At 37.1% G+C, this 26154-nt stretch overlaps 1 protein-coding gene across 2 annotated transcripts in view; it reads right to left on the reverse strand.

Moving 5' to 3' along the window:
- Nucleotides 1–1131: 1131 nt before the first annotated feature.
- The window catches only part of ELOVL7 (ELOVL fatty acid elongase 7), a 30099-nt gene continuing 5076 nt past the window's right edge, over nt 1132–26154 (reverse strand). Inside the window, exons 2-8 of one of the 2 annotated variants that reach the window (XM_050330115.1) lie at nt 12311–12404; nt 10188–10378; nt 8535–8615; nt 7936–7992; nt 6108–6213; nt 3675–3811; nt 1132–2268 (exon numbers count right to left, since the gene is read on the reverse strand). In XM_050330115.1, the coding sequence (XP_050186072.1) occupies nt 2065–2268; nt 3675–3811; nt 6108–6213; nt 7936–7992; nt 8535–8615; nt 10188–10378; nt 12311–12374 (840 nt within the window). In that variant the 5' untranslated portion in view covers nt 12375–12404 and the 3' untranslated portion in view covers nt 1132–2064. Of the gene's footprint in view, nt 2269–3674; nt 3812–6065; nt 6214–7935; nt 7993–8534; nt 8616–10187; nt 10379–12310; nt 12405–26154 lie in introns of both variants that reach the window. The other variant, XM_050330114.1, reaches the window with a different exon arrangement.

Genomic DNA, 26154 nt, shown 5'->3' on the forward strand with positions numbered 1-26154 from the left:
GCTTCATAAGTCACAGAAAACTAAACCATTGTGCAAGAGATTATGCAGCATGAATCTGACATGGCACTTGTTGACAGCCCACAGAGTGATTAGCATCTCCAGTTTCTGCTCCTGCTTATTAGTTCCTAATCTCAACTAACTCTGGAAGACTTTGGCTACGGTACAACTGCTGGAATTGGAAGTTTTTCCTGACTCTTTCCTGTTCAGCATCTGTCCACATACAGTGCTTCTTAGTTTTTACCATGTACACTCTCAGGTACTACAGAAGCCCATGAGTGAGATTCTCTGATAAAGCACCTTTCCACATGCACTGCCAAGGAGCCGAGAACTCAGCACTGATGATTCTAGGATCAAGCGTCTGAAATTCAGGGGTCCCAATACAGATTTCAAGTCATCCAAATACTTTCTGAGATCTACTTTCAAACTGTCATGAGAGCTGACAGTTACAGGGATTAAACAATGGAAAGATAAAACATAAACTATTTTTAAAATTTGTTTTATAAAGAAGACTCAATGTAATCTCAAAAGAAAACAGTTGCAACTCATGTCTACGATAAAGTTAAAATTCTTTTAGCATTTAAAATGCACCACAAAAGTCAATAAAATAAAATGTTCAGGTAATAAAAGTTGTTCCCTCAGTATTGTACAAGAAGGAGCCTATTAAAACCTGCCTTTGAGTATTTGAAAATCCTCCAGACCAGGTCAAATACAAAGCAAGTATTGCAAGCTTCTTTTCTTTAGTGTTAAACGTAATAGAAAACAATACTTTTAAAGGTAACATTAATTTAAACACCTTTAATTCCTCATTTGCAGGTCTGTTGTGTGCATCAATCCCTTAATAAAGTCATGCAGTACAAATGCAACTTACATATGATAGCTAGTTCCTTTGACTTCTACACGTGTGACCCTAACCTGGGTCTGCCTAGCCATGGAAAAAAAACATTCTGGTTAATTCCACACAGACTGGAGCCGTGCCCAGTCACCACTGCCTGATCCACTCTCAGAAGCCAGGGAATGTCACATATTATTTTGCCTGGTTCTGGACAAAGTAACTGGTACTGTTAAAGAAATAACTTCAGCCTTGCGTTGATAGAAACAAGAAATTATAATAATAAAAAACCCAACACAAACTCTTTCTAGGCATGTATTTCAATAGGTAATGGAAACGGAAGAGAGTAGAACAGGGTACAATCATGCTAGGCAACATTCAAGCTTCAATCAAAGAAAATTTCATTTTTTAATTTTATTTAAGTGCTAAGATTTTGGCTATTGAATTACAAGATTCAGTAATCCCCTCATCCCCTCCCATAAACAGCATATGCTACCAATATAAAATATATCCATAGATACATTGAATAATATGTATATTAGGCTACTACAGTGAACAAATCAGTAAGATGTTTTGACCACTACAAGATCGCTACAAGACAATTCAGATAATCCCCATATTAGTAGCTTTCCAACATTTACGATAATGTCCAACTGAGTAGAACATGAAATGACTTAAGTTCTTAGTAAAAGACAGTGTATCCAAAAACCTGATCTTCAAATGAAACGCCATGCCTTGACAGATTAACACACAATCCTTCCTTTAAAGTAATACAGTCTATAAACAAATATAACAATGTTTATGTATTAACTGTATTAATAAGCTTTAAATAGTATTTACTGAAGATTCTTTTAATTCAGCTGACAGTCTCAGCAGCTTACATTTAAGGTGAAGTGATTTTTATCCCCCTCAGTGTTCAAAGTACTCAGTACTTTTCATGCACATTTTAATTTCCTAATTATTATCTTTATTTTCATGCATTTCCTAGATAGATATCATCTATCTTTTTTTATTTGTTTGTGGTTTTTTTTTTTTAATCAGAGATCCACAGTGCTCCCTCCAGCCCTCATATTCTGAATCCTAAATAACTTATGGTAAAATACAAATTCTGTTTTGGAAGAAAACATAAAAAATATACACCATGTAGTGTGCGCACCTAAATATCTTGATTGTCAAGTAGTGCAAGTTTCCCCTTTGACGTATATACTTTTTGGTTTTAGAGACAAGAATTTGTTTTACTGATCTTTGTGGATCCCATTTCTTGCCATCTTTGGTAGTCTTTGTCCTTTTGTGTAAGCGTGGTACCAGAAGTGTAGAAACAAGACTAAAAACATTGAGCCATACAGCCAAATAATAAACATGAAAATTGGATACTGGTACTGACAATCATCCATGACGTAGATTTGTCCTATATGAACTGTAATCATAATAAACTGGACCTGGAGGGAAAAAAAAGTACTTTTTAAATAAATTACATACTTACTATAGAAGTTTAAAAAAAATCAGCATAACTTGTATGCATGAAAACAGATAGAAGGGGTGGAGCTGGCAGAAAGTGGGGAGCAACAGAGACACCAACACAACTTCTTAAGATGACAGAGATCCCCTTTACAACCCCTCTCCAAAAATATTACTCCACTGAAAAACAGTTTTACAGAGAAAAGGAAGAAAAGTTCTGGGACTAGTTGAATTACAAGCAGCACTGAGAAACTCGTAGCAGGAGAATGGGATTCTGCTCTGGTCAGTTCAGAGAAGAAGGAAGGAGGCAAACAGTGTTCGACTAGTGACAAATGGGAGGCTCCTTTAGAGAAATTAGCCAGGCGGGGGAGGGAGTGGGGGGAAGAACAACCATTACAGGGTTTGGGAACATGAATTCCCACCTTCCCTGCACACCAGCATGTGACAAAAAAAGTATTCCACATGAAGTGCAAGTTAATAGTCCACTGATAGTGCCTCCAAGACAAAAAGACTGAGATATAAATATTCAAGCTACATTGTTCGGAGTTGCACATGGTTACATGAACTCTTCCATTAACATCAGCCCTATGTGCAAGGACACAGGGTGCTCCTCTCCCTCCTCTATTAGCATCCTTGCTCATGATAAGTCAATTGTTTAGCCAAGAGCTGAATTTCAAAAATCCGGCTATTAAAGACGGGCATAAAAAAAATCACCCAGAACCATAAACCTTTTGAAAGTGATATAAAGCCGATAAAACACAATGTAATTACTGCAAGAGTATTTTGTAATGCTCTGGGGTGAAGAGAGGACCGTGAGATTAGCTCAGTTGGTTAGAGTATGGTGCTACTAACACCAAGATTGTGGGTTTGATCCCAGTATGGGCCATTCATTTAAGAGCTGGACTCTATGAGCCTTGTGTCTCTCTTTCAGCTTAGAATATTCTGTGATTCTGTGACTAAATTCTCTAAACATAAACATTTTCTATGAAAGAACAGACATGAAATTCAAAAGAAATATTTTTTCCCTTTCCTCACTACTGGTTACATATTTATTCTGTATATCAACTGTATTTTCTTGGTATAAACTTACATTTTAATAATTTTTATACAAGCAATGAATTTTGTAAATATATTTACCAAGTATTGCATAACTGAAAAGCTCATGTGTCTACATCCATGCTTAGAGTGAGTGCTGAAGTCCACAGATTTAAGTATATAACTGGAGAGGTCATACTTTTTGTTTTTCTCAATTAAAAGATAAATCTTGTGCCAACTGTAACCCACACACATGAACATAAATAACTAAAAGTACAAATTTATTCCATTAAGTCTGTGTCAGCCACAATCACATTTTTGAGACTTGTATTTGTCAAAAACAGTTACTTACAAGTTGTATAGTTGTCATGTACTTTTTCCACCACAAATATTTATGGTAGGCTGGTCCCAAAGAACAGATTCCATAATAAGTGTACATGACAACATGGACAATACAGTTCAACAAAGCATGAAATGTTCCCAAACCACCTGTAGAAAAACAAAATGTAGTAGTATAGCATCAGGTATTTAAAAAGCTACCTCAGGTCCTAGCAGATATTTTGAGTACGAGTAAAAAACATGTACCAAAAAACCTAGATTTTGATTAATCCTCAAGGTATTTAACCCTGAATTGGTTGATATCAGTTCTGAGGGATCATATCAGTTTGCTATCTCATAAATGATTTCAGCATTTTAATGAATGCAAGAAATTAGAGGTAAAAGTGATGTAAGAAGCAGCAGACAGCAAAGTAAGAGAAATATGAAATGAAATACGAAAGAGAAATATGAACATGAAAATACTGAGCATAAAAGAAAAAATGACATGATAGGAGAGATTTAGTGATAAAAAAAGAGTGCTATTTTCCCATTAAGAATCATTCGAATTAAAAATAAAATATTTTATGTTTTTAGTTGCTCACACTACTCTTCCAGCTTGATAGAGCATAACTCCTCCAGCTGTAATTGCAATCTTTCTTTGAAACTTAGCTATTTGTATTTTTAAAAATAATTTGAGTGTTCTTACAGTTCAAACATACATACTTTTTTTTGGCTTGCACAGTGAATATTCAGAAGAAAAAATAAACAGTTAAAGCAGAGAAAAAAGAAAAAAAACAACCTAATCAACAGTGCAATGTGCTCCAAAAAGCAAGCATAATACTAAGCACCATGCTACAAACTTGATAGATGCTGCTATTTAGAAAGAGAAACACTGATGAAACTGAATACAAGGTAATCATCAGCAGGACTGAAATTCTTGGAAAAAATTTAAGTTATCAAACTGAAAAATATTTAGAAAGATAAGTGTAAAGATAAGCAATAGAGTTTTTGGACTAAACACAGCTCTGCATGAATACGAGGAACTATCACTAGCAGAGGACAAAACAATTCTTGCACACTTTGCTGAAAGTATTTGTCAAGTTATCACATGGGAAATTTGAATCTTATGCAAAATCATAAGCCTGCAGCTGGTATACTGATCCAACATCCAGATAAAAGGTAGAAAGTTAATCACCTATTAAGTGGAAAATTTTCAAGGTTGAAGAGGAGAGACTGCTATTTGCTGCAGGTTTTCTTTTGCAAACCTATAAACACATTGAAGTGTATGCTGAGAAAACTACTCACAGTTTTGCCATTAACTTAATACCAATTACTCAGAAAGATTTGAGAATTACATAGTCAATTCACCAGTTTCCTAATAACAGAAACTCAACAAATGGAGTAGAAGTATATCCTATAGATATAGATATATATATATATATGTACACATTAGCAAAAGCTGCACACTGGACAGATTCAATGGATCCCATCTGCACATTTTCTCGACTACTTCCAGGTCTTGTTTTTGTTTTTATAAAACAGACTTTAATAGATCAGATTAATAAGAAATGGTTCTCTTCATCAATCCATCACCTATGTTCTGGGATAAAATAACCCAAAACATGCTGTCAGGAAACATAAGGGAATAAACATTAACAACCCTCCTTGTTTCTCAGTAAAAACTCCTAAAAAGGCCTAAACTGTCCCAGAAATTGACTGTGCATTTCTCCACTCTGTTCTTATCAGATTATTGTTGTGGCAAGCTGTATTTATTAGTGGTCCACACTAATAATATAACATAGGAAGATGCATGCATAGATACACAGAGCAGAAAAGGAGAAAGTGAAGGTAAGCCGGTAGTGGACAAAGAATTTCAATTCAGTACAATTCAAATATGTTTCTTTAATAAAGAAAGTCTAGAAAAATATTTCTGTAGCTTCGTGAAAGCCAAAATATTATATGTAAATAAACCCCACTCACAACTACCTAAAGCCAGTAAAAGCAACTGCAACAAAGATTGAATAATTTCTCAAACAGGAAAAATAAGGAGAACAGTCCTCCCTCACAACACAGTTCTAACATTTCATGAGGACAAATGGTTTTGAAGTAGTTTCAACGGAGTTATTTGTCTCATGTATCTCCTCCAGCACTTCTGATTTTACTATCACTTGCCTTTTTCATGTAATAGTGCTTTTTGATTATATACAACTCTCTCCTCTGCAGCTTTTCCCGCCATAAGAAATCAGTACTGCACAAAATGCTGTCAAATAGGAAAAATGAGTAGTCCCCAACCTTTTAAATAATCATGGTAATCTCAGTTGTTCAATAAAATACTGCAGAAATCTAAATTTAAAATAATTGATGCTTGCAAGATGTTTAATTCTGTTCTTTTTTATTTTTGCCTACCACAGTTAACTTTTACTACCAGAAGATATGTTCAACTCCAGTTCAACTCTCTCTCCACTACCTGCAGCAAATTTGACTCCAAACCACCAGGTCCATGGCATGATGGAATGATGGAAGACATGCAGGAATGTAACTTGGTTGTTCTTCTTACGCAGCACAAAAAATATCTGAAACAGATTTTTAATGAACAGAAAGTTATAGAAAATAATCAAGCCCAACATACTTAAAGAAAACTGTATGTATCAGTCGCTCATATTTAAGAGTTCTTTGCAATTGCAGTCTTGGGAGATGAAGGAAAACTGAGGGTCTGGATATGCAGCCTAGTTTTCAAAAAAAAATTAAAACCAGTATGTAAAATCCTGAGAAGTCTCAAAAGCCAGTGCAAGCTTTGAAACCAAATGTTCAAGGCTGAGCCATCACCTACATGTGCAACAACAGTGTAAGATGGACTTGGTTGGATTGAGAAGTCTCTAGAAGCATCAGATTTTAAGTCCTCTGAACTATTAATGAAATGCCATTTGAGAAGATTAACTGAAGGATTAGCAACAGATAGAGATAGTAGAAAATAACAGAGAAATAGCAATTTATTATGAACATTGACTTAGCCACCCTTGGAAAACAGCAATATTGGACAGAATATACATAGGTACTCTTAACTGATATTGACAGGCCACATTTTAAAGGACAGACAGTGAGGGAACTGTTAAGAGAAGACAGAGGAAAAAAATTCTGTAAAGAGAAGTCAGGTCATGCAAAGGGTAGTATCACATGGCACGCAAATAAACACAGAAAAGAAGAAGTGTGGTTTGCTGGGGAAAATGTTTGGAATCAGCAGATTTAAATACAGCTAAGAAATTATTTTTGGAATAAAAGCAAAATATGACGAGAAACAGGTACCTACTTGTGTGGATTCAAACACAGCAAAATAAAAATAAAAAAAATTCAGCCTCAAGACTAATTAAAAAGGAGCACTCTAACCTGTGGTAAATAAAGGCAAATAGAGGAATAAACTTGTCAGGATTTTCCAGTTTTAGCATTCCTGACCCTTCCATTACCATTTCATTTCATTTAGTCAGTAAGATCTTCCAGTGTTGAATCATAAGCATTTGCAGAATGAAAGTCAGACAGCTAACTTTACTCGAAGAGTGTAGAACATCCTCACTACTCAGGAGGCAGCTCCTGAACCACCCTATTGGTGGCAAATAGAACTGCAGATGATTCCAGCACTCAGAAGCTGATTTGAAAATATCTAAGCCAACCCTACTTGGTGTTAGTCTTGGGAAGAGAGAAAGGCAGATGGCTGCTGGTGGTGACCAAGGTCTGCATTCTGCTTCAATGCATTGCTGCTCAGACTTTCTTTGAAAAAGGTTAGAGTGTCAGCCTGACATCAAACACCTCTATAATCATGACCCTCAAGGCAATTCCAGGAATTTAGAGAAGGTAGGTATGGGAACTTTGTGCTGTATTCAGAGCTGGTGATGATAATATTCTGAATGGGAAAGATAAAATCTGAATATGATATGAAAACATATATTCAGCATAATCAACTCTTTTTTATCTGCAGTGTTGAGACAAGCATTGCCATAGCATAACAGATTAATGTATTCATAGCATAACAGGTTAGTTAAACAAACAATTACTTTATCTGGTCTTCTTAAATTTTTAAAGCTGTGTTCTCTCATTAACATTTTTCTTGATAATCAAGGAATGACAGTGTAATAGGACAATCAGATGAGTTATTAAGGGTAGACACCTGGATAGTATTCTAATGATTGAGGACTGTAGGACTAAATAAAAAGCAATTTATACCCCCAGTGCTCAACAGCACTGGTTCTTCTATTGTGAAAAGGAAACATCACTATTTCTTTTATTAAGCTACAAACACTTACAGTATCTAATAATTCAATGAACTTGGAAAAGAAGTAAAGCCAACAAGTTCGCACCATCTGCAAGAGTAAAAAAAAAAAAACAGCTGTCAAATCATAACAGTCATAAACAAAACTAAGCAGCTGCAGGACAAATAAATATATACAGGAAAATAAAGGAAAGCACCAGGTTAAGTGGTGTCCCAAGGTTGACAGAAATATTTAAGTGTATGGTTTGTTTCATTTTTCTTTAAACACACAAAATATTTATAAATCTCGAAGGAATTTTAGAAACAAGAAGAACAAGTAACAAATTCATTGCCTCTTTCTTTGTTCCAACCAACCCATCCAGTTATCTCACATGCTCTACATTACCTAAAAGGGCATTTCCACATGGTGCATTTCACTTTACAGCAGTGCATTCAAAAAAAGAAGGCTGTTCAAAAAGCATTTCTGAAAATAAAATCAGTGTATAACAATACTACTTTGAATGACCTGGTCTAGTGGAAGATGTCCTTGCTCATGGCAGGGTGGTTGGAACTAGAGGATCTTCAAGATCACTTCCAACTATAACCATTCTATAGTTCTATGACAAAAATTCAGCTTTGTGTTTGGCAACTTACCCTTAGAGCTGTTGGTGACCTTGAATAGTCAACAATATCACACCGGAACGAGTAACCTGTGGCCCAACCCGACATAAGAAACTGGAGCAAAGAAAAGGGAAAGGGCAAAAATTTACTTTATTTCCTTTGAAAAATTCATTAATTTTGGATTACTTCGGCAATCACTAAGCAGGAGAGGAAAAACAATATTAAAAACATGTTGAATAAGTAACTGTCAATCAATTACCTCTGTGTGGGATAACTACCACAAAATCCTTTGCTGTTGCAGATTAATGAATTCCTAATTCCAAGACCACACCTATAGATAGGAATTTTCTTCCTACACCCATTATTTCAGCATTAGTAACTGAAGAGGAAAACAGCTTCATCTCAAAACCAATGCTAAAAAACAACTTACTGTGTAAATCAGACCACAAAACCATAGCTAACCATCTTAAAAAGAATCCAACACAGCATCTTACTAGTCTAACGAAACTAGCACTATAAAAATCTATAATTGCTAATTATCATCAAAGACAAGGAACAAATCCATATGCACAATGCATATTTAATAACACAGTTTCTAAAATTTTTCCTTAGTTAAACTGAGTGATTCAGTTGGTCTTTCACTGATACAAGTGATCAGAAGCTACAATGAGAACACACACTTGAACAAAGGACTCTACGTACCAAGTATCATCTAATCTTTTCTCTTGGAATATATTAAATAATATATATAATATAATATAATAATATAATAAACCTATTTGGACATGAGCAACACTACTAATATTATACTTGGCTCATTCCACTGCCAGCCCCTACGACTACTGTATTTTATATCTGTTTATAAAGTGCTTCTTATCATCACTATCCTCTCATGCATGATAAGAGGTTCAACTCCCTTAACAGATGCAGGACTTTAGTCTTTTTAACTTCCTAAAAGAATTGGTTGCTTAAAGAAAATAAGTTTTGGAACACCACCAAGACAGCACAGTACTAACTCACCCACCAAATTACTTGGTTCCAAAGAGGGAAAGAATCAGCTTCTTGCTGACTACCAGACAATAGCAGAAATTCAATCTGTTACACTTTGTCCATGATTCTTTCAAGAAATTGTAACATGGAAGTCTTGATAGCAGACTAATTGAATACTGTGGTAATGTCAGACACTAACAGAAGTGGGATTTTTTGTTTGTTTGATTGTTTCTTCGTGTGGGTTTTGTTTGTTTGTTTGTTTTTGGGGATTTTTTGAGGGTTATAACCAAAATGGGAACGAAATTTTAAAAGGAAATTTGGCAATTTTGCAAAGTGATGTTTAAATAGCAAAAGCATGCATCTTACCCTCCACTTTCCACACTACAATCATATCACAAAGTAGCTGCTGCTGCACTGCCTTTAGAGTGGTTTAAAGAAATGTCAAGCAGGTCATTGTAATTCCTGATTAAATTCATGCAAGAAGTAAGAGCTACAAGAAACATGTCCTACCAATTTGGCACAATAATCTGAATTTTTTCAAGAATCACTATTTTAGCATACTGCTTGGAGGAATATAATTACAACCACTGAAATAATATTTTTTGAGAACTGGAGAGTGGGAGTTATATTAATAGATTTATTAAAAGCTAGAGACATGAAATATATAAATACATTACAAACAAAAGTAGTACTTACTTCATAAGTCATATATAAAGAGAGGACTACCACACTAAAATTATAAAAGGTCATTATCTGCCTGAGTTCAAAAGGTTTTTTATTTTCCATAAGTTTGGGTCCCAAGGAAGTGACAAAATAAATGTAGGTTCCAATGATAAAGGTTGTTGGAAAAGGTGAAGACATGAGTGGCCAGCCCTCCAGTCTTGGATCTAGAGGGGGAGGAGAGAAAAAATTAAATCAGTTTTAGTCCTTACTAAAACAGCTACAGAAAAGTATTTAATTGCTAATGCTTTATGTTTTTCTGTCAAACCAATCATGTTTCAGAGTCCATTCACCTCAAATCCATACTGACTGGATAATAAGATTGAGGACCTGTAGGTTTCAATGCGTTTTTCTGCATCAGTACTTCACAGATAATGAAAAGGAGACACAGACTCATGAGTGACGTGACCTTCTGTCTCTACAGCACCACAAAACACACTCTTTCATATTAGAAGCAATTTGTAATACATCAAGCAAGTATTGCATGTTCCTCTCCAGTTATCCCAAAGAGATATATTGCAGAGACACCTCCTTATACGCAAACCCCATTCCCTCTCCCTACAGCTAAGGCTGGCAGGCATTCCATCCAAGCATCACCATGACTCCACTGAACCCTTTTGTGGTTCATCACCAAATCTCAGCTCACCAAAGACCTCCACATTTCTCCATAAGCAGGAGAACTGATACAAGCTTCATGGATTTTTTTTTTAAATTTGATTTGATTTGACTTTTATATACTGACTTCTAGAAGATTTGTTTCAGAATGACCCCAAACTTAACTACTGACTCAGTAAACTGCTGTTTTCATGATTTGCTGCTGTATTTTAAGAGTGAAATTATACTATTGCAATTTTTGTCAAGTGTTTAATTCACAGGCAAACACTTTTAAGTCAGCAAATTTTCAACCCACAGCATTCAGGCAACCTATCACCCATGAAACCCTCTGATGTGGTTTACAGTCACTGGAAGTGTAAAAACAGACTGAGGAGGAAAGAACATTATAATGCTGCTCACAGCTTGTAATGTGCCAGTGCTGCTGCCCACACATAACAAGGACTGTGAACCACAGCACACAGAATCTGCCTGTGTGCACTGCAAGAGAATCTCCAGAATCACCAGCTCTTCATAACTGACTGCTCTTTCAACATCCACCCTTGCACTGCTCCTACCAAACCTTTTCTACTGTTCTTCCTATCTTGATCCTGAGGAAAGCATGCTCCGCCACTAACAGTATGGTACAAAATGCCAAATACAGGCACTGGTGGACAGGGAGACAAGGAACTCAAGTTCTGAAGTCATGGCCACGGCAGAAGAAATGCTTCCTTAATCACCCAGCTCCATCCCAATCCACTTCATCTGATTCGTACTGATTAAACTTCCTTCACACTTGCATGCTGTGTTTCTACAGAACAAGGGGAAAGGTGCTCAGCTAGGCTGAAAAAGATAATCCATAATTTTATCTATCAAACTTTAACTGCGTCTCAAATTTTTCCCAGGAATTGGCTAATATGCCTACCACAATGAGAAAGACCAAGATAGATGGGTCTTAACTCCAAAACTGAGATCTTCTCTATAAGTTTTTGATAAACATACAGAGCAACAACATAAAAGCAAGGTGTGTTTAATATCCCTTACTAGCTGCAACAAGAAACTAACACTCCTTTTCAAAATAGAGCTGTGACAGGGTTAATTACTCTGAGGATTCATTTCAAAACACTGAAACTTGTCAGGGTTTGTTGGAGTTTTTCACTTTGCAAAATACAGTAACACCATGAACCTGCATTAATTAATCAATAAAATCCAATTGTTTGATGAATGAAAAAGAGTTAAAACCTTATATTCAGCAGCACAGGAGAAACGTAAATTATATATTCAGGCAAGCCAATAACATTTACAGAAGAATAACTGTCTGCACTTTATTTACTGTGAGCCTATTCCCATGAACTACCTGAGTTTTGCTAATTTCCTATTTAAAATAGTCTGCTCTGTCAATAGGTAACCGACAAGTTTAACAAAAATTTACAAGATGACAAAGCTACTTTTAAGTTAGTCAACAGCACATTGCTATTCAATATAATTGGTAGATTTAAATTACTCACCAGCATCTTTAATCCATTCATCGTAGAGTAGTACAGCCTTTGAAGTCAGATTGCTAAGGGCCATTTTCACTTGATAAAGATTTTATGATGCTGCCTGCAGGAAAGCAAACCAAAACAGAAATATGGATTTCTGTCAATAAAATAGAGATCAGTAAAGTTTTATGGAAAATATTTTCAAGAAACAGATTAGTAAAAAACAGAGAGGGCTTACAGAGCACCACATGTGAAATACAGATCAAGAAGTGTTAGCTGACCACATCCCACTATACTTGGGTCTAATTTATAGCTGAGCTGTTATGCACAACAATATGATTTTGCAATCTATGTATACAAACCAGGTGTTTCCGTGCCATAAAGTTTATCTCGAGAAACCGTGCTGTGGTTAACCATTACAGTGAAGGGACAAATATGAATAAACAACAGACACTTAAACTGATTTTTATTACCATCTCCACTTAAAGTCCAAGTCACTGATATGTGGAGTTCAGCTTTGCAACATTTATTATTGAAAAATAATATTAATTTTCTAACTAAGAATTATTTCTAAGGTAAGTGGGAAGGAGAAAAGCTAGCAATATGTCAGCATATTCCTTTTAAATACAATAATTAGTTATGTTATAATTAGTATGCAAATTCCACTCTGATGAATCAACTGTTTCCACACCAGGATTGTGGAATGTCACAGTACAAATGGTAATACCATTAACTCACAAAAATTATCCAGCACATCCACTCTGTATGCAGCACCTCCCACATATGTAAAACTTTTCAAAGTATACCTATATGAACACTCATTTTTTTCTCCACCATGAAGTACTCACCAGCTCTTCCCTTGCCTCATCTCCCCTACAAAATACCTTTTAAAAACCCCAGCACATCTAAAGGGTGTCCCTCCTATTTCCACTCAGTGTCTCACTTTACCATATGATTTCTCTCCATACCCCTGTGCAATCCTCACACTATATTCACCTTTATTAGTTCAGGCTGCACTACACCTTGATAACAAGATCCCTTCCTCTGGCAGCCCTTCTGCATCTCCTCCAGGCTAACCAGATGCAGGTTTGGACAGCTGCTTCTGCCCTCATGATTTTCAGGTCTCTCCACTATTATCTCTTCTCATTTGTTCTCACCTTAACAGTTCTGAAAAATAATTTCACCCACATCTCCACAGGTTCCTGTTCACTGCCATTTCACAAAGAGTTTTTAGCCCTTACACCCACCTTCATCACAAGATCCAACACAGACAAGCTTACCTTCATTAGAGTTCATCTGATCTACTTTGTCCTAATTCTCGTTTTGCTACTCACTTATTTCCCTGCTTGCACTTCTGTCCTGTGCCTCTGAATATCTGAAACCACCATCAATTTCACACTAGGAAAATGTTCCCTCTGTGAGTCTCTTTGACGTTCACATTTTCTAGAAATATCATCCTCCTGTATCAGCATTTCCCAACTCAACATCATTGCCTTCATGCTGACCATTTTCACATGCCATAGACTCATATTACAGTGTTTGCTTCAAAGATCTATATTTATAAAGATGCTTGCAAGATCAGAAGTAGGGTGCATCCTCTCCCTTTTCTAATGGAAACCTCAAGGGCCCTCTTCCATTTGGCACTATAATCACATGATCGAAAAGATTTTATGGTTAGAGGCAAACTATTATTGCCATCTTGCTCCATAAGCCACACTATTGATGATATCAAACATGCATAAATTCAACCCTGTCTTGAACACCAGGTACTTCAGACTGCCCAACTGCGACAGCCACGCAATTCAGCTGTAACTGGTGCTGGAGAGGAAGCATTAAAAAAACCTTTACTTCATAAATAATCACTGTAATTAAATGTTTAGATTGATTACCTAAAAAAGTTATCCTTTTAGTCCAGTATTTTTTCCATTTCAGATGTACAAGAACAGTCTATCCAGAGACAAGGCATTGCAAACTGAAGGTATTTCATTCATCAGTTACAATAAAATTCTGCCAAAGCCCACAGACACCTTGTGCACAATATGGCTCAATTTTTCCAACAAATATATTCACTGAGTACAAATAATCACATTATATTTAATTGGTTCTTCAATAAGAAAAATAGTTTACTGATTTCACTGCTACTCATGCTAGTTTTCCCACCCTCGTGCTACTGGAGCTTGGACTGGTTAGTTCAACATGCTGACCAAGACTAAAGTTATATAAGTATCTACTTCTTAAAAATATGCTCTCAAAAATCCAGAAAATTCAGTGTAGATGTTAGCTTTAAATTAATTGGCAATTTATATTGCCATTTACCTTGTCCCACGTCTCCTGACACCCCAACTCTCCCGCAACACCACTTGCAGTTCCTCTCCCTTTAAAACGTTCCACAAGAGCTAAGACAGCAAAGGTTCTGAACTTTCAAGATTCCTTTTCTGTTCACAGCCAAGCAAGATACAACTGCAGTTGCAAAACTTATTCAGAAAGTTCAGTAACTATGGTTAAGAGAAGGATGTACTAGGCACAAATCAGCCACAAAATAGTGACTGATCAATTAATCTGAACCTAAAGGTAAGCAAAATTCAGTAAGTTAAACCCAATTATTTTAAGAGTAGAAATAACGTGTGCAAAAAAAGATCATGCTGTTCAAAACTTTATTACAGTTAAATGATTTAAAACCAACTTTCATATATGACATTATTACTTTGCTTTCAATGTGCTTTCCAATTTATTTCCCTAACTAGCTACTCACTTTTCCTTTCCATTTCCATGAACAGTAGTTTACAATAATGTTACATTTTGAGGATAAGCTGTTTGTTTACAACCTACAAAAGTGGGGTTAATGGCAGCATGGAAGATACTTTGTCTTATCATTTTACACTTAGTTCACAAACAAAGTCATACATACTGGAAAATAACATGATCAAGGCTTCATTTTGGTTTTTTGTTTGTTTTTTTTAATAGAAGAGTAAAAAAAAAGAAAACCACATATCCATACACAAGATAAACAACTACCTTGTGCTTCATCAAGAAAAAACAAACCATTTTTGAAAGACTGTCTTTTTACAGTACAGTTGTTAAGAAGTAACCTGATACTGCTTTGACCGTAATACAATCTTCCAAAAAGTTTGGCAGTTTTGAAGGCTACAGAACTTATCTTCTAAATGTGAGACTGGAAATAGTTTGCCTGAAGGGACAAAGACTTGGGGCCAGCGAAGGCCATTTGTTAAATACATAGCTTTAGTTCTTCACGCTATAAACTCATACACATTTGTACAGCCAGAGTTCAATCACAAAAATGTACATTTGTTTTATATACCTGCTAAAGTGCTTACAGAATCAGTACATCAACACTTTTATTTCCTATGTTCCCCTTTCTGCTTATACCAAAATTCTGCCATAAAATGCACAACAGAGAGTCTAGTTTGTAGCAAACTCTCAATAAGTCACACTAGCAAACTCATTTTCAAAGTTAGGTTATTTTAAATTACATATTGCAAGCAATTTACATGAACTTAAAAATGCAGTCATATAAGTAGTCTTCCCAGCTTGAAAAGTTTTAAATAACATACAGTCAGTCCTCTCAAGCATACGCATTTGGAAAACAAGCACCAAAATCACCTCAAAAACATATTCAAGGTACTCAGCCCTTCAAAAGAAGTAAGCACTTTTTCTGATTTTGTCAGTGGAAACAATATTGCGCACGTAGGTTCCAGCCAGCTGTACTACCATCATTTCTGAAGACATCTTAAAACAAATGTGCCTACACCACTTCAAAATAGGAGGTGTAAGTGAGGCAAAAGAAAAAAGGGCTCTGTTAAAAGAGCAAAGCAACTTGCTGTCCTCTGGTTCCCTGCAGCTCAGCAGACAGATGGAAGAGCCCACTAACTGCAGCTGAGTTAAAGCGTACAGCTTGGCAGAACCAATTTCAAGTCAGACCTTAACTGGGAAGGCAAGGGCAGATTAGATCATTTAGAGCTACCAGAAATGCTACAGATACTACAGAAAACTATATGAGAACGTTTGATGATGACAAGTGGTAAGGAAAAAAGTTGTTGGAAGTGCTTCAAGTTCAGTCAGCTCATAAAACTATTAGTGATTTTTGTAATGGGAATTACTGGTATGCCTTAAACATTCCTTATTTCTAAATGAGAACAAGAAGTTTCTCACATTCCTTTGCTTAACTCACATGAAAGATATTTGCCATTCTTGATACTTATTTATTCCCCCTACATAGTTTTTTAATAATAAAACAGATATGAAGATTTGCTTTTAAATAGTAATTTTACAACAATTATTTTATCTGGGCGGCTACTGAACAAAACAAGCATACAAAAGAACTTGACATAAAAAACAAGCAAAATGAAACAGTCTAATGTAGGCTCTGTCACTCCAGAATGCAAATTTTAACTCAGTGTGAACTTAAAACACTTAACATTAAGAATTTACATTAGAGAGCAAAGCTACTTTTACAGGAACCCATTAGCAAAAGGTTGCAGATTAAGACAATTGAGTATAGACTTCAGAGGTCTAATTTCCACTCAAGGCAGGTCCCAAAAGCAATGGTTCCAGAGCATCACCCCTGGCCTGGTAAGCCAGTCGCTATAAGAGGTCCTCCACACTGCAGAGCCCACTGTAAGAGGGAGAGAACATCCAGAAACCACAGCTCTGATTTCAAATTTATAGCTTAAGAAATGGCAATAATACTGGCTTACACTTTCAGGTACATTTATGAAACTTTCATGTTTCAGAATGACTTTGTATACTGTTGTTAATTCTTCTCTTGAAGCTCAGAAGATACTTAAACTAGGACATTTCACAGATGGTATCTTAAGCTGTACCTGGGAAATACTAGCTCTGCCCTTCCTATTTCCCAGGGCTGTGTGTTACATAATTGTAGTTATTTTAACTATATTACTCCCTCATGTCACATGGCAAGCAACTACAAACAGCCTATTACAATACATGGATTACTCACCTGTATTCTGCAACAAAGTTTAAACTTTAGGTGGGTGTCACCTGTTGTTATGGATTTTGCTGAGAGAAGTTTCTGTCACCTTTACCATCCTTTATGCCTTGTCTCAACCACCTAGCCCAGTTTTGGAAAGCTTCATCTCACAAGTTTGCCACATCCTGTTTAGCACTAGGTGGCCTTTCCCTTTTTGATAATATTGTTTGTAAACACTGGCCCTGTTAAGTGACAATGAACATCCTAAAAACAGATGAGAGGCTTAGAAACTATATTAGAATTAGAACATCTACTTATGCAATTCCTCATTGGAACTATTCAATAAGAGATCTCATCTCATGTAGTCACCCTTACTGAATTTTTTACATAGTACCTCTCTATTTAATCTTTTGCTTTTTAAACTAGCATCAAATCTGTCATTCACCCCTGCTACTTTAAGTAGCAGAACTAGTGAAAAAAGCTTGAATTGTAATCACTGTTTAGATGGTCTTCTGCCCTTCTAATGGATTTCCCATTCTGCTGCTGTGTAAAATAAAGACCAGTTTGTATTTTCTTCCACATCTGCCTATAAGTTGTTAAAAGAGCAGATACTGCAGACTTCACAACAAAGCTGAACACTGACAACAGGCATAGAAAAACCCCTTCTTATAGGAACTATTTCAGGAGTACAGCCCTGTTTTGTATCCAACTTCTACCCAGAATGATATGTGCATTCTCCTGGATCATATACACTGATCCTATCACCAGTGGCTGAATGAAGAAGGCCCAGTGTGCAATCCCACAGCATCACTGCCAATGGGGCTGGTCCTCTGAGAGCTGCAGGGTAAGTCACAGCAGCTCACCAACCCAAAAGAAAGCTTAAGCTTTTGAGAAAAAAAACCACAACATTTCTCAGCCAACTCAGACTTAAGAGGATGAACAGGCTTGTGCAAAGGAAACATTAAGACACACAAACTGGAATGCCACAGGCAGGGAGAAAAGTGGGAGTAGCAGCTCTGTCATAGATCCCTTTAAGCTGATAGTGAAATGTAGGGAGTACACAAGATCATCATGTAGGGAGGACACATCATGTCCAATCCTGCCTACTCACAGATAACCATGTACTAGATGTAGTCAGGAACCTTACACATTCCTCCTCAACAAATCACTAGTCTATCCACAACAAACCACAAGGTACACTCTACAAGATGAGAATCAAAGCCACAAAAATTGCAAGTGCTAGAGCAAGGCAGGAAAAGATCTGACAATACCAATATCTTAAATACATTAAATGCATCCCCCGAGTGATGCAGGTGAGAGTGATACTGGGGACTAATCTTCTACATCACATAGAAAGACTTATCAAGTCCAAATAGTCCCTGCAATCACCACCTGGAGGGAAGTTTCTTTATAAGTCTGAACTCAGTTATCTGTTTAACTTAAGTACAAAACTCTGTGCAAATCCCTGTAAAGGTTCTCAATTTCACTTAGGAAGTGAGCAGTATAGACATCAGTGTATCTTTCCCAGTTTTCTCTCCCCAGAGTTCAAACATTTCAGAGAAAAGCAAAAACATATGCAGGAGAAGCTACTAGAATTTTAACTTGCTATCATTGCTCCTCTACCTTCACCAAAAACTCTTTTTTTGAGCATTTAAATGTCAGCCATCCTTCAAGCCAACTAGTATCACCTACCTACTGCTCTGCTGCAGTGTCTCCTGCACTCAGCTTAGGACAGAAGCTCTTCTCATTGTTTCCCCAGTGCGTGACTTGCACTTGGTTCCTTTAAGTTTGATTCCAACTCAGTGACACCAGCTCACAGTCACCTAGTCCTGCCTATATGGCGAGTCCAGTGGCACATATGGCATGACAACTTTCACTTAGAAGGTTCTTAATGCAACCTCACTTCCATTAGATAAAGATATATCATTACCCTTATCAAAGGCCTTTGGCAAAGTATTGATTTGGCCCAAAGTAATTGGGCCATAGGTTAATATCCTCCTTAGCCAAAGAACTTGGACTCTTCCTTTTTCCTCCTTCCTTATTATGCAACTAGAAAACTTCCTGCAGCATTTCAATTTTTCTTTAAAGATCAGATCAACTAAGCTTTGGATCAGTTTAAACAGATTCTCACAAAACAAGAACCAGGACCTAGACAGCAGTAAACACGTTCTAGTACTTTCAGCCCTGCTGCACAATCATGCTAACTCATACACCCACTGCTCCCCCCTCGCTCATCTACAAGCCAACATCTTCATAATATGCTGAGCTTTCACGCATCCTGTTTTTTTTTCCTTTATGGTAGAGACAGTTCTGATAAGGGTATGTAAGACTGTGGTGTTTCCAAAGTGTATACATACACATTTTTAGTAATCAAGCAAATCAGAATATAATACTCTACACTGAAGCAGAGGATAAGGCCTGTTATTTACATGCACTGCAAAGGTAGCCCAGTCTGGGCTTTTTAACCTTCTTAGGAGGCACACTATGTTTAATATTCAATCTTTAGGAAAGCTCTAAAAAGTAACTAAATACTTTGAATGAAAGGGATCAAAGACGTCTGATGTCCAGGACTGTTCCCCTGCTTTAGCAGCAAGCTGCATCACTGAGTTGGCTCCATTGTATCATCTATCCTGATTAACAATTACGAGTTAATGTATATAAGTTAACTGCATATCAGAATCTCATACATCCAATTAATTACGATAGAACCAGTCTGCTCCCAAGAACTTAGTTCGTGTTTACATCTCTTAGTATAAAATTATATTAATTGTTGATAAATAGTCACAGTGGAGATCACTCTAGGGAAGCTAAAGAGAAAAGTAGAGCTAGACTTCAGCTTTCAGAGAAGATCTCTTAAAACAAAGATGAATGGGACTTGTTACATAGGTAATACCTTGCTGATCTAGCCACTAATAATGGAAAAAAAAGCAGAGAAGCCTTTTTACTTTCAAGACATCTCACAGCCAAAAAAATCAATGGCAATGTACCTGTGGCTGTTCAGCACTATAGAAAAATGAATACAGAAAAATTAGACCATAATTTCCACTTGCGGTAGACATAGACAAGCAGATGTTGCTATCTTTTGTAACATGAAAATACATGAAAAAAAAGTTTCATAGGAAGAGGAGATGGAAAAAAATGTACATAATTACCTTAAGAATGCAATATTCACCCAAAGAAAGAAGAGATAAGCAAGTAAAGTGAAAAATATTTAAAACTATCAAAGGAAGAGGTATTTTTCCACAGTCATGTTTATAGTGTACACTCAGCTACTGTCACTGTAGTTGCCACAGCAAAACAACATTGCAAAGTCAAAGCCATTTCATAGAATTTTTATTGTACCACCTCTAACCTTGCTGAGTTCAGAATATTAGTAAGAAGTAATTAGTAATTAGTAAGAAGATAACACCCATACAGAGTTGCAACATACAATTTTTTCGCACTTTAACACAGCAATTTACAATAGCTGAACTGTTCCCACACCACTCTCTCATGCTGACATGAGCTAACTTGCTTTACCATTGTCTCCCACTGCCTTGCACTTGCTTAACCTATCCACCCTCTGGGTCCTGGGCCGATATCCTAGGCAGCAAAATAATGCATTCCTTCTGCTCTGATTTTGCTTGCATTGCAGTAGGCAGGCATAAATTTTAAAGGCAGATGACCTAGAACTGACACCCTCGCCTCCCTTCCCCCTCTTTTTAAGCTACCATGCAGCATAGTGGACATGCTGCTGAACACTGTAAGCATCAGCAACTGCACCCTCCCTAGGAGCCTCTTCCACGAGAGAGCGGACACCAGCTGTGCTGGCACCTTTTGCAGTGACCCACACACCACAGCCATGAACTTTGGGAAGTGTGACACAGGCAGCAGTGACACAGTGATAAGGGATGGCAGAACTTCAGAGTGACAAAAAACACTTTAAAGGAAATCTGTTCTAAGTGTTTTTAAACTAAACTAAAGTCCCAGAACACTCCTCCTACCCACGGGAGCATTCTTACAGTATTACAAAAAAAAGTTGCTGATCCATAGTCCAGTCTTGCCTTTTGGCTCCAGGAAGCAACTACACTGTCACATCCTAAATCTTTCCAGTCCCGAGTTGGTAGTTTCAAACCACTGAGGGATATGCAATGAGACATGCAGGACTTAGCTTTTGGGTTGGGGTTTTTTTGTGTTGTTGTTGCTGTTTGGTTTCATTGTTTGTTTTGTTGTTGTTTAAATTAACATTCTTCAGCATGACAAACGGTCTTGTTAATCACTATGCAACACACTCATGAGTATTAGTATCAAGCAGTACCACAGAGGTACATTATACCATCATTTGGAGACTCAGGCCTAAACTAAAACAGAGCAGTAAAACCAGGGATATACTTCTAATTCCTCCTGACACTAGTTTTTTCTCCTGCACCACAAAAAAAACCTCCAGTTAAAAAAAAATACAAGTAATTAAGTAATTAGTTTATACCTGACCAAAGTTATTGTGACCTACAGTTTCAGAAATTGAGAAGAGGCAGAAAAGTCAGGTGTTCCCCAGTAAGTGCTTGTTGTACTCTGTACTCAATAGAGGAATTAAAAAAGGATGGTAAATGAACAGCAGAGACATCTGAAGTTTAGTAACAGCTGAAGGAAATGACCCTGCAGGCTCATCCTGTAGTCCAAGCCACTTGCATTCTGCTTATACTTTGAATCCAGAGATAAATACATGGAAATTAGTAAATTATAAAACCCCATTTGACTCTGTTTGATATTTGACTAAGGTTTTGAGTACCACTCAAGCCATCTTGCATGTTGCTTACACTACATCTTATTTGAAAGTTCTACAGTAACTTTTCCTTTTGAGATGATTCATCCACTGGAGACTGATGCAGTTTGACAGAGGTTGGGCACACAGGATGAAGACAGGAATGGGAGCACCTTTGCTTTGACACAGTACTAGCAGCAATTCCAAAAATACTTTCTTCCACTTGTATGCTGATACCCTTTTAAGGACTGTAGAAGTGTTGGACTTTCAAAGGGTTCTTGCGGCAGTTTGGGGGTCAGAACTCAACAAAGAGCATGAACAGGAATATTCATTGCTGCCTACAAGCATTAGAGCGAGGAAACATCTGGACATGGTGACCCAGAGCAGACAAAGGCCTATGGAGACTAATGAAAAAAGGCTGCGCAGGCAGAGCATCGTTGTATGGACAGTATTCAGACGACAATCTAACCTCAACAGCTTAAGTGAAAACAAAGCTATCCGTCATCCCCTAAGAACATTTACTGTCTTGATTAGCAAAAGTTTTTACCATCTTTCCAAGCATTCAGAGACCACCCAAGACCACAAGACATCTCTGCAGTTCAAAATAGAACAGTTCATCCAGACAGCACATAGGGATGAACCAACTATGTTTGGCTAAGACAACTGCCTTTTTTTTTATTTTCCTCTTTTCGATCCTGAAAGATTGCCAAACACAAATAGCTAAGAAAAAAAAATCCCATCAACAAAGTGCATTAGGCAATGCACAGGCAACATCAGAATATCACAGGAGACAATAATACTTCCAACGCAGAAGCTTGGCAAGCAGCAGAGTACTCAGCCCAGTATTAATGTTCCTGTAAAACACCAGTATACTAGAAACAGACAAGTGTCTGATAGTCTACTGAGCATACAACAGCAGTAAAACAGAAGAAAATTGGACTGTCTCCAAGACAAAAGAAAAGTAGACTTATATATAGCTATGCCTTTAAGTTATCAAAACAGTCTTAAACAGCATTTTTGACATATAGGTTTCAGTTCTTTGCAGAAGAGGTCAGTTTGTTTGTGTGGAACACTCAGTCCCCAGAGAAAAAGGGGCATGTTTTCTAACAGTTAATACACCTGTGAGCAAAACCAAAGTGCTGGATGACAGTTCAATACTCATTTACTACACAAAACTAGAAGGCCACACACTCCTTTCTGAACCTAAAGCAATACCAGAGTGCTCATCACAAAAACATTTCACAACCACAGTGACTTGCCTCCACTCTTTTCCTTCTACCTCACTTCGGGATGACTTTATTGCTCACACTTAAACCAAAGAGTCTGCTTCCACACACAATTCTTGTCTTATATATACATGATACAGCTGCAGTTCCATCCAGCTGACCATATTCAAAAAAGTGTGGTGCTTTCCCACTGACTAGAATGGAAGACTGAATCTCTTCCCACTGCAGTCGTCTCAAACAATGAGCCAGGGTCATAAAATTTCACCATTTATAAAAGTCTCTCCCTTGCTTATCACAAAAGTCTGAACAGATTCAATCAAATATTGTCTAATGCTTCAGCACCTTGCATGAAAGCAGCTGACTAAATGCCACACTCCCCAAGGATCTCTACAGGATATAATCAAGAACACCAGATCGCACTATTGCCACACCCCGAGAGGCAGTTTTCCATCCCATACTTTCAACTGTATTTCAAATGGGGTATATAAGCTTTTCGGTTTAAAGATAAAGTAGCAACCTCATTCCAGAAGAACTGGGAAAAAGTTCTTTGGAAAAAAAAGGGGGGGGAGAAGAAAAAGGGGGAGAAAGAAAAAAGGGGGAGAGAGAAAAAAGGGGGAGAAGAAAAAGGGGGAGAGAAGAAAAAGAGGGGAGAAGAAAAAGGGGAGAAAGAAAAAAAGGGGGAGGAAAGAAAAAGGGGGAGAAGAAAAAGGGGGAGAAGAAAAAGGGGGAGAAGAAAAAGGGGGGAGAAGAAAAAGGGGGAGAAGAAAAAAGGGGGGAGAGAGAGAAAAAAGGGGGGAGAAGAAAAAGGGGGGAGAGAGAAAAAGGGGGAGAAGAAAAAGGGGGAGAAGAAAAAGGGGGAGAGAGAAAAAGGGGGGAGAAGAAAAAGGGGGAGGAAGAAAAAGGGGGAGGAAAGAAAAAAAGGGGGAGAAGAAAAAGAGGGGGGAGGAAAAAGGGGGGAGAGGAAAAAGGGGGGAGAGGAAAAAGGGGGAGAGGAAAAGGGGGAGAGGAAAAAGGGGGAGAGGAAAAAGGGGGAGAGGAAAAAGGGGGAGAGGAAAAAGGGGGAGAGGAAAAAGGGGGAGAGGAAAGGGGGGGGGGAAGTTCCAGAGCAAACCAGAACTCAGCATGGTCCAGTCCATGTTCAGGAATCTTCTTCCACAACTTTGTAATAAGCTTCCATAATTGATCAAGTGGACCAGTTCAGTTTATGAAAAGCAGTCTCAGGATAATCTGAAATTCAGTTGGGGAATATTTCACCCCACAAGATTTCAAACAGTCATTAATAGACTAGCTGAAGAGAGGCACAGAGAGCTCTAACAGCACCTGTTCCCTCCTCCCAGCCTTCTTTCTTCTACAAAATCTGAACATATTCATCCTTAGAAGTTAAAATGAGTGAACTTCCTGAACACCAGAGCTATGCATGAAGCTATTTACAAATTTGCTTTAGCAAGCTCCTTAACAACCTGACTTGATACAGAACAAAAGGTGCTAAAGAAACGACGTCAGTACAACAGTAATAATGCAAGTGATCAAAGTAATTAATAACTATAACAAGGTTTTTGAAAACTGCACCTCAGAAGTAGTTTTATGAAAGGTTTCATTTCAAAGTTGACATTGAATACTTGAGCTTACTCCATCAGCCTCTTGGTTTTTGTAGACAGTGTATTCTACAATTCTCACTCAGAAGAAACAAGGGCGGACAGGGCATCTCCAAAGTTCATTACAATAATTTCACTAAGTTTGTCAAATCCTGTACAGAATGTACAAGTGAAGATTAAAAAGTGAATCTCTCATATCAGCACTGAGCAAACAAGCCACAGAACTCCAACTACAAAATTGATAAAAAATGGGGGTTTTTTTAACTGTACATCTAAACAAACACAAGAGGGATTGTAGTGGATGTTATAAACACAAATATTTGTGAAACACACTTGCAATATACCTGAATCTAAGTCATTTTCACACGTACAGAAGGAAACATTCCCAACTGCTACTTCTCTGAACAGACTACAGTCATATCCATGCTGCCCATCCCCGTTTAATCATGCCACATGGTAAACAAATACTGCAGTATTTACTTAGCAGAATAAGTGAATATATCTGACCAAGAACCCTGATATTCTTGGTGCTTCAGCCAATACCTTTTCATGAAAAACAATACCAAATAATTTGCCAGAATGAAACAGCTGAAAATATTAGCTGTGAAATCTTAAAAAAAAAAATATACATTTGATAAATACTGTATTTCAAAACTTAACTAAAGAGAAAGAATTCCTATGCCCCAGTGCCCACCAAAAAAAAAAAAAAAACAACCAACAAACAAACAAACAAAAAAATCTTTTCTCCTCCACCACTGAGAAAATATCTAAATGAAGAATTTTATCCTTCCCAGTCACCTTACAGTCTCCTCTCGTACATATATAAAAATTCAACTTCAATTATTGGAAGCAATTGCCAAACACATTAATTTTTAACAGATTATGCAAAACCAGATTTAAAAAAAAAAATCTACTTGCCACATCAACTAACTTTCCTGAAAGAAAGAACACAGTGAACCATTCTCATACTCTAAAAGCCTACAGAGAACCACTGAATCAGGTTTTTGTGACTTTGCTTTAAGTCATTTCAGGACTGGTGATACAATGCAAATTATTTCCTAATCAACAAACTGATCTTTGTGAGTCAGACTGCAGCAAGAGTTGTCCTCTTCTTTTGTTAGAAAACAAAGAATAAAAGCAATAGAGTAAGCTATATTTTTATCTCAGGCATAGCCATAAACCCTGAATGCCATCACCGGGACAGGAGTATTCTCACTGGGATAGGAGCATTCTCTCAAATTCCAGTCCATGAGATGCCTGTTGAAACTTAGAAGCTTTTTGCACTCCACATGCTATTTCTTTGCATAAGGTTTTGCAGTGCACCATACAAAATTACACTCACATTCACACAGTCAGTGAGG

Source organism: Myiozetetes cayanensis, unplaced genomic scaffold (assembly GCF_022539395.1).
Source record: "Myiozetetes cayanensis isolate MyiCay16 unplaced genomic scaffold, myiCay2020 scf4, whole genome shotgun sequence".
NCBI lineage: Eukaryota > Metazoa > Chordata > Aves > Passeriformes > Tyrannidae > Myiozetetes > Myiozetetes cayanensis.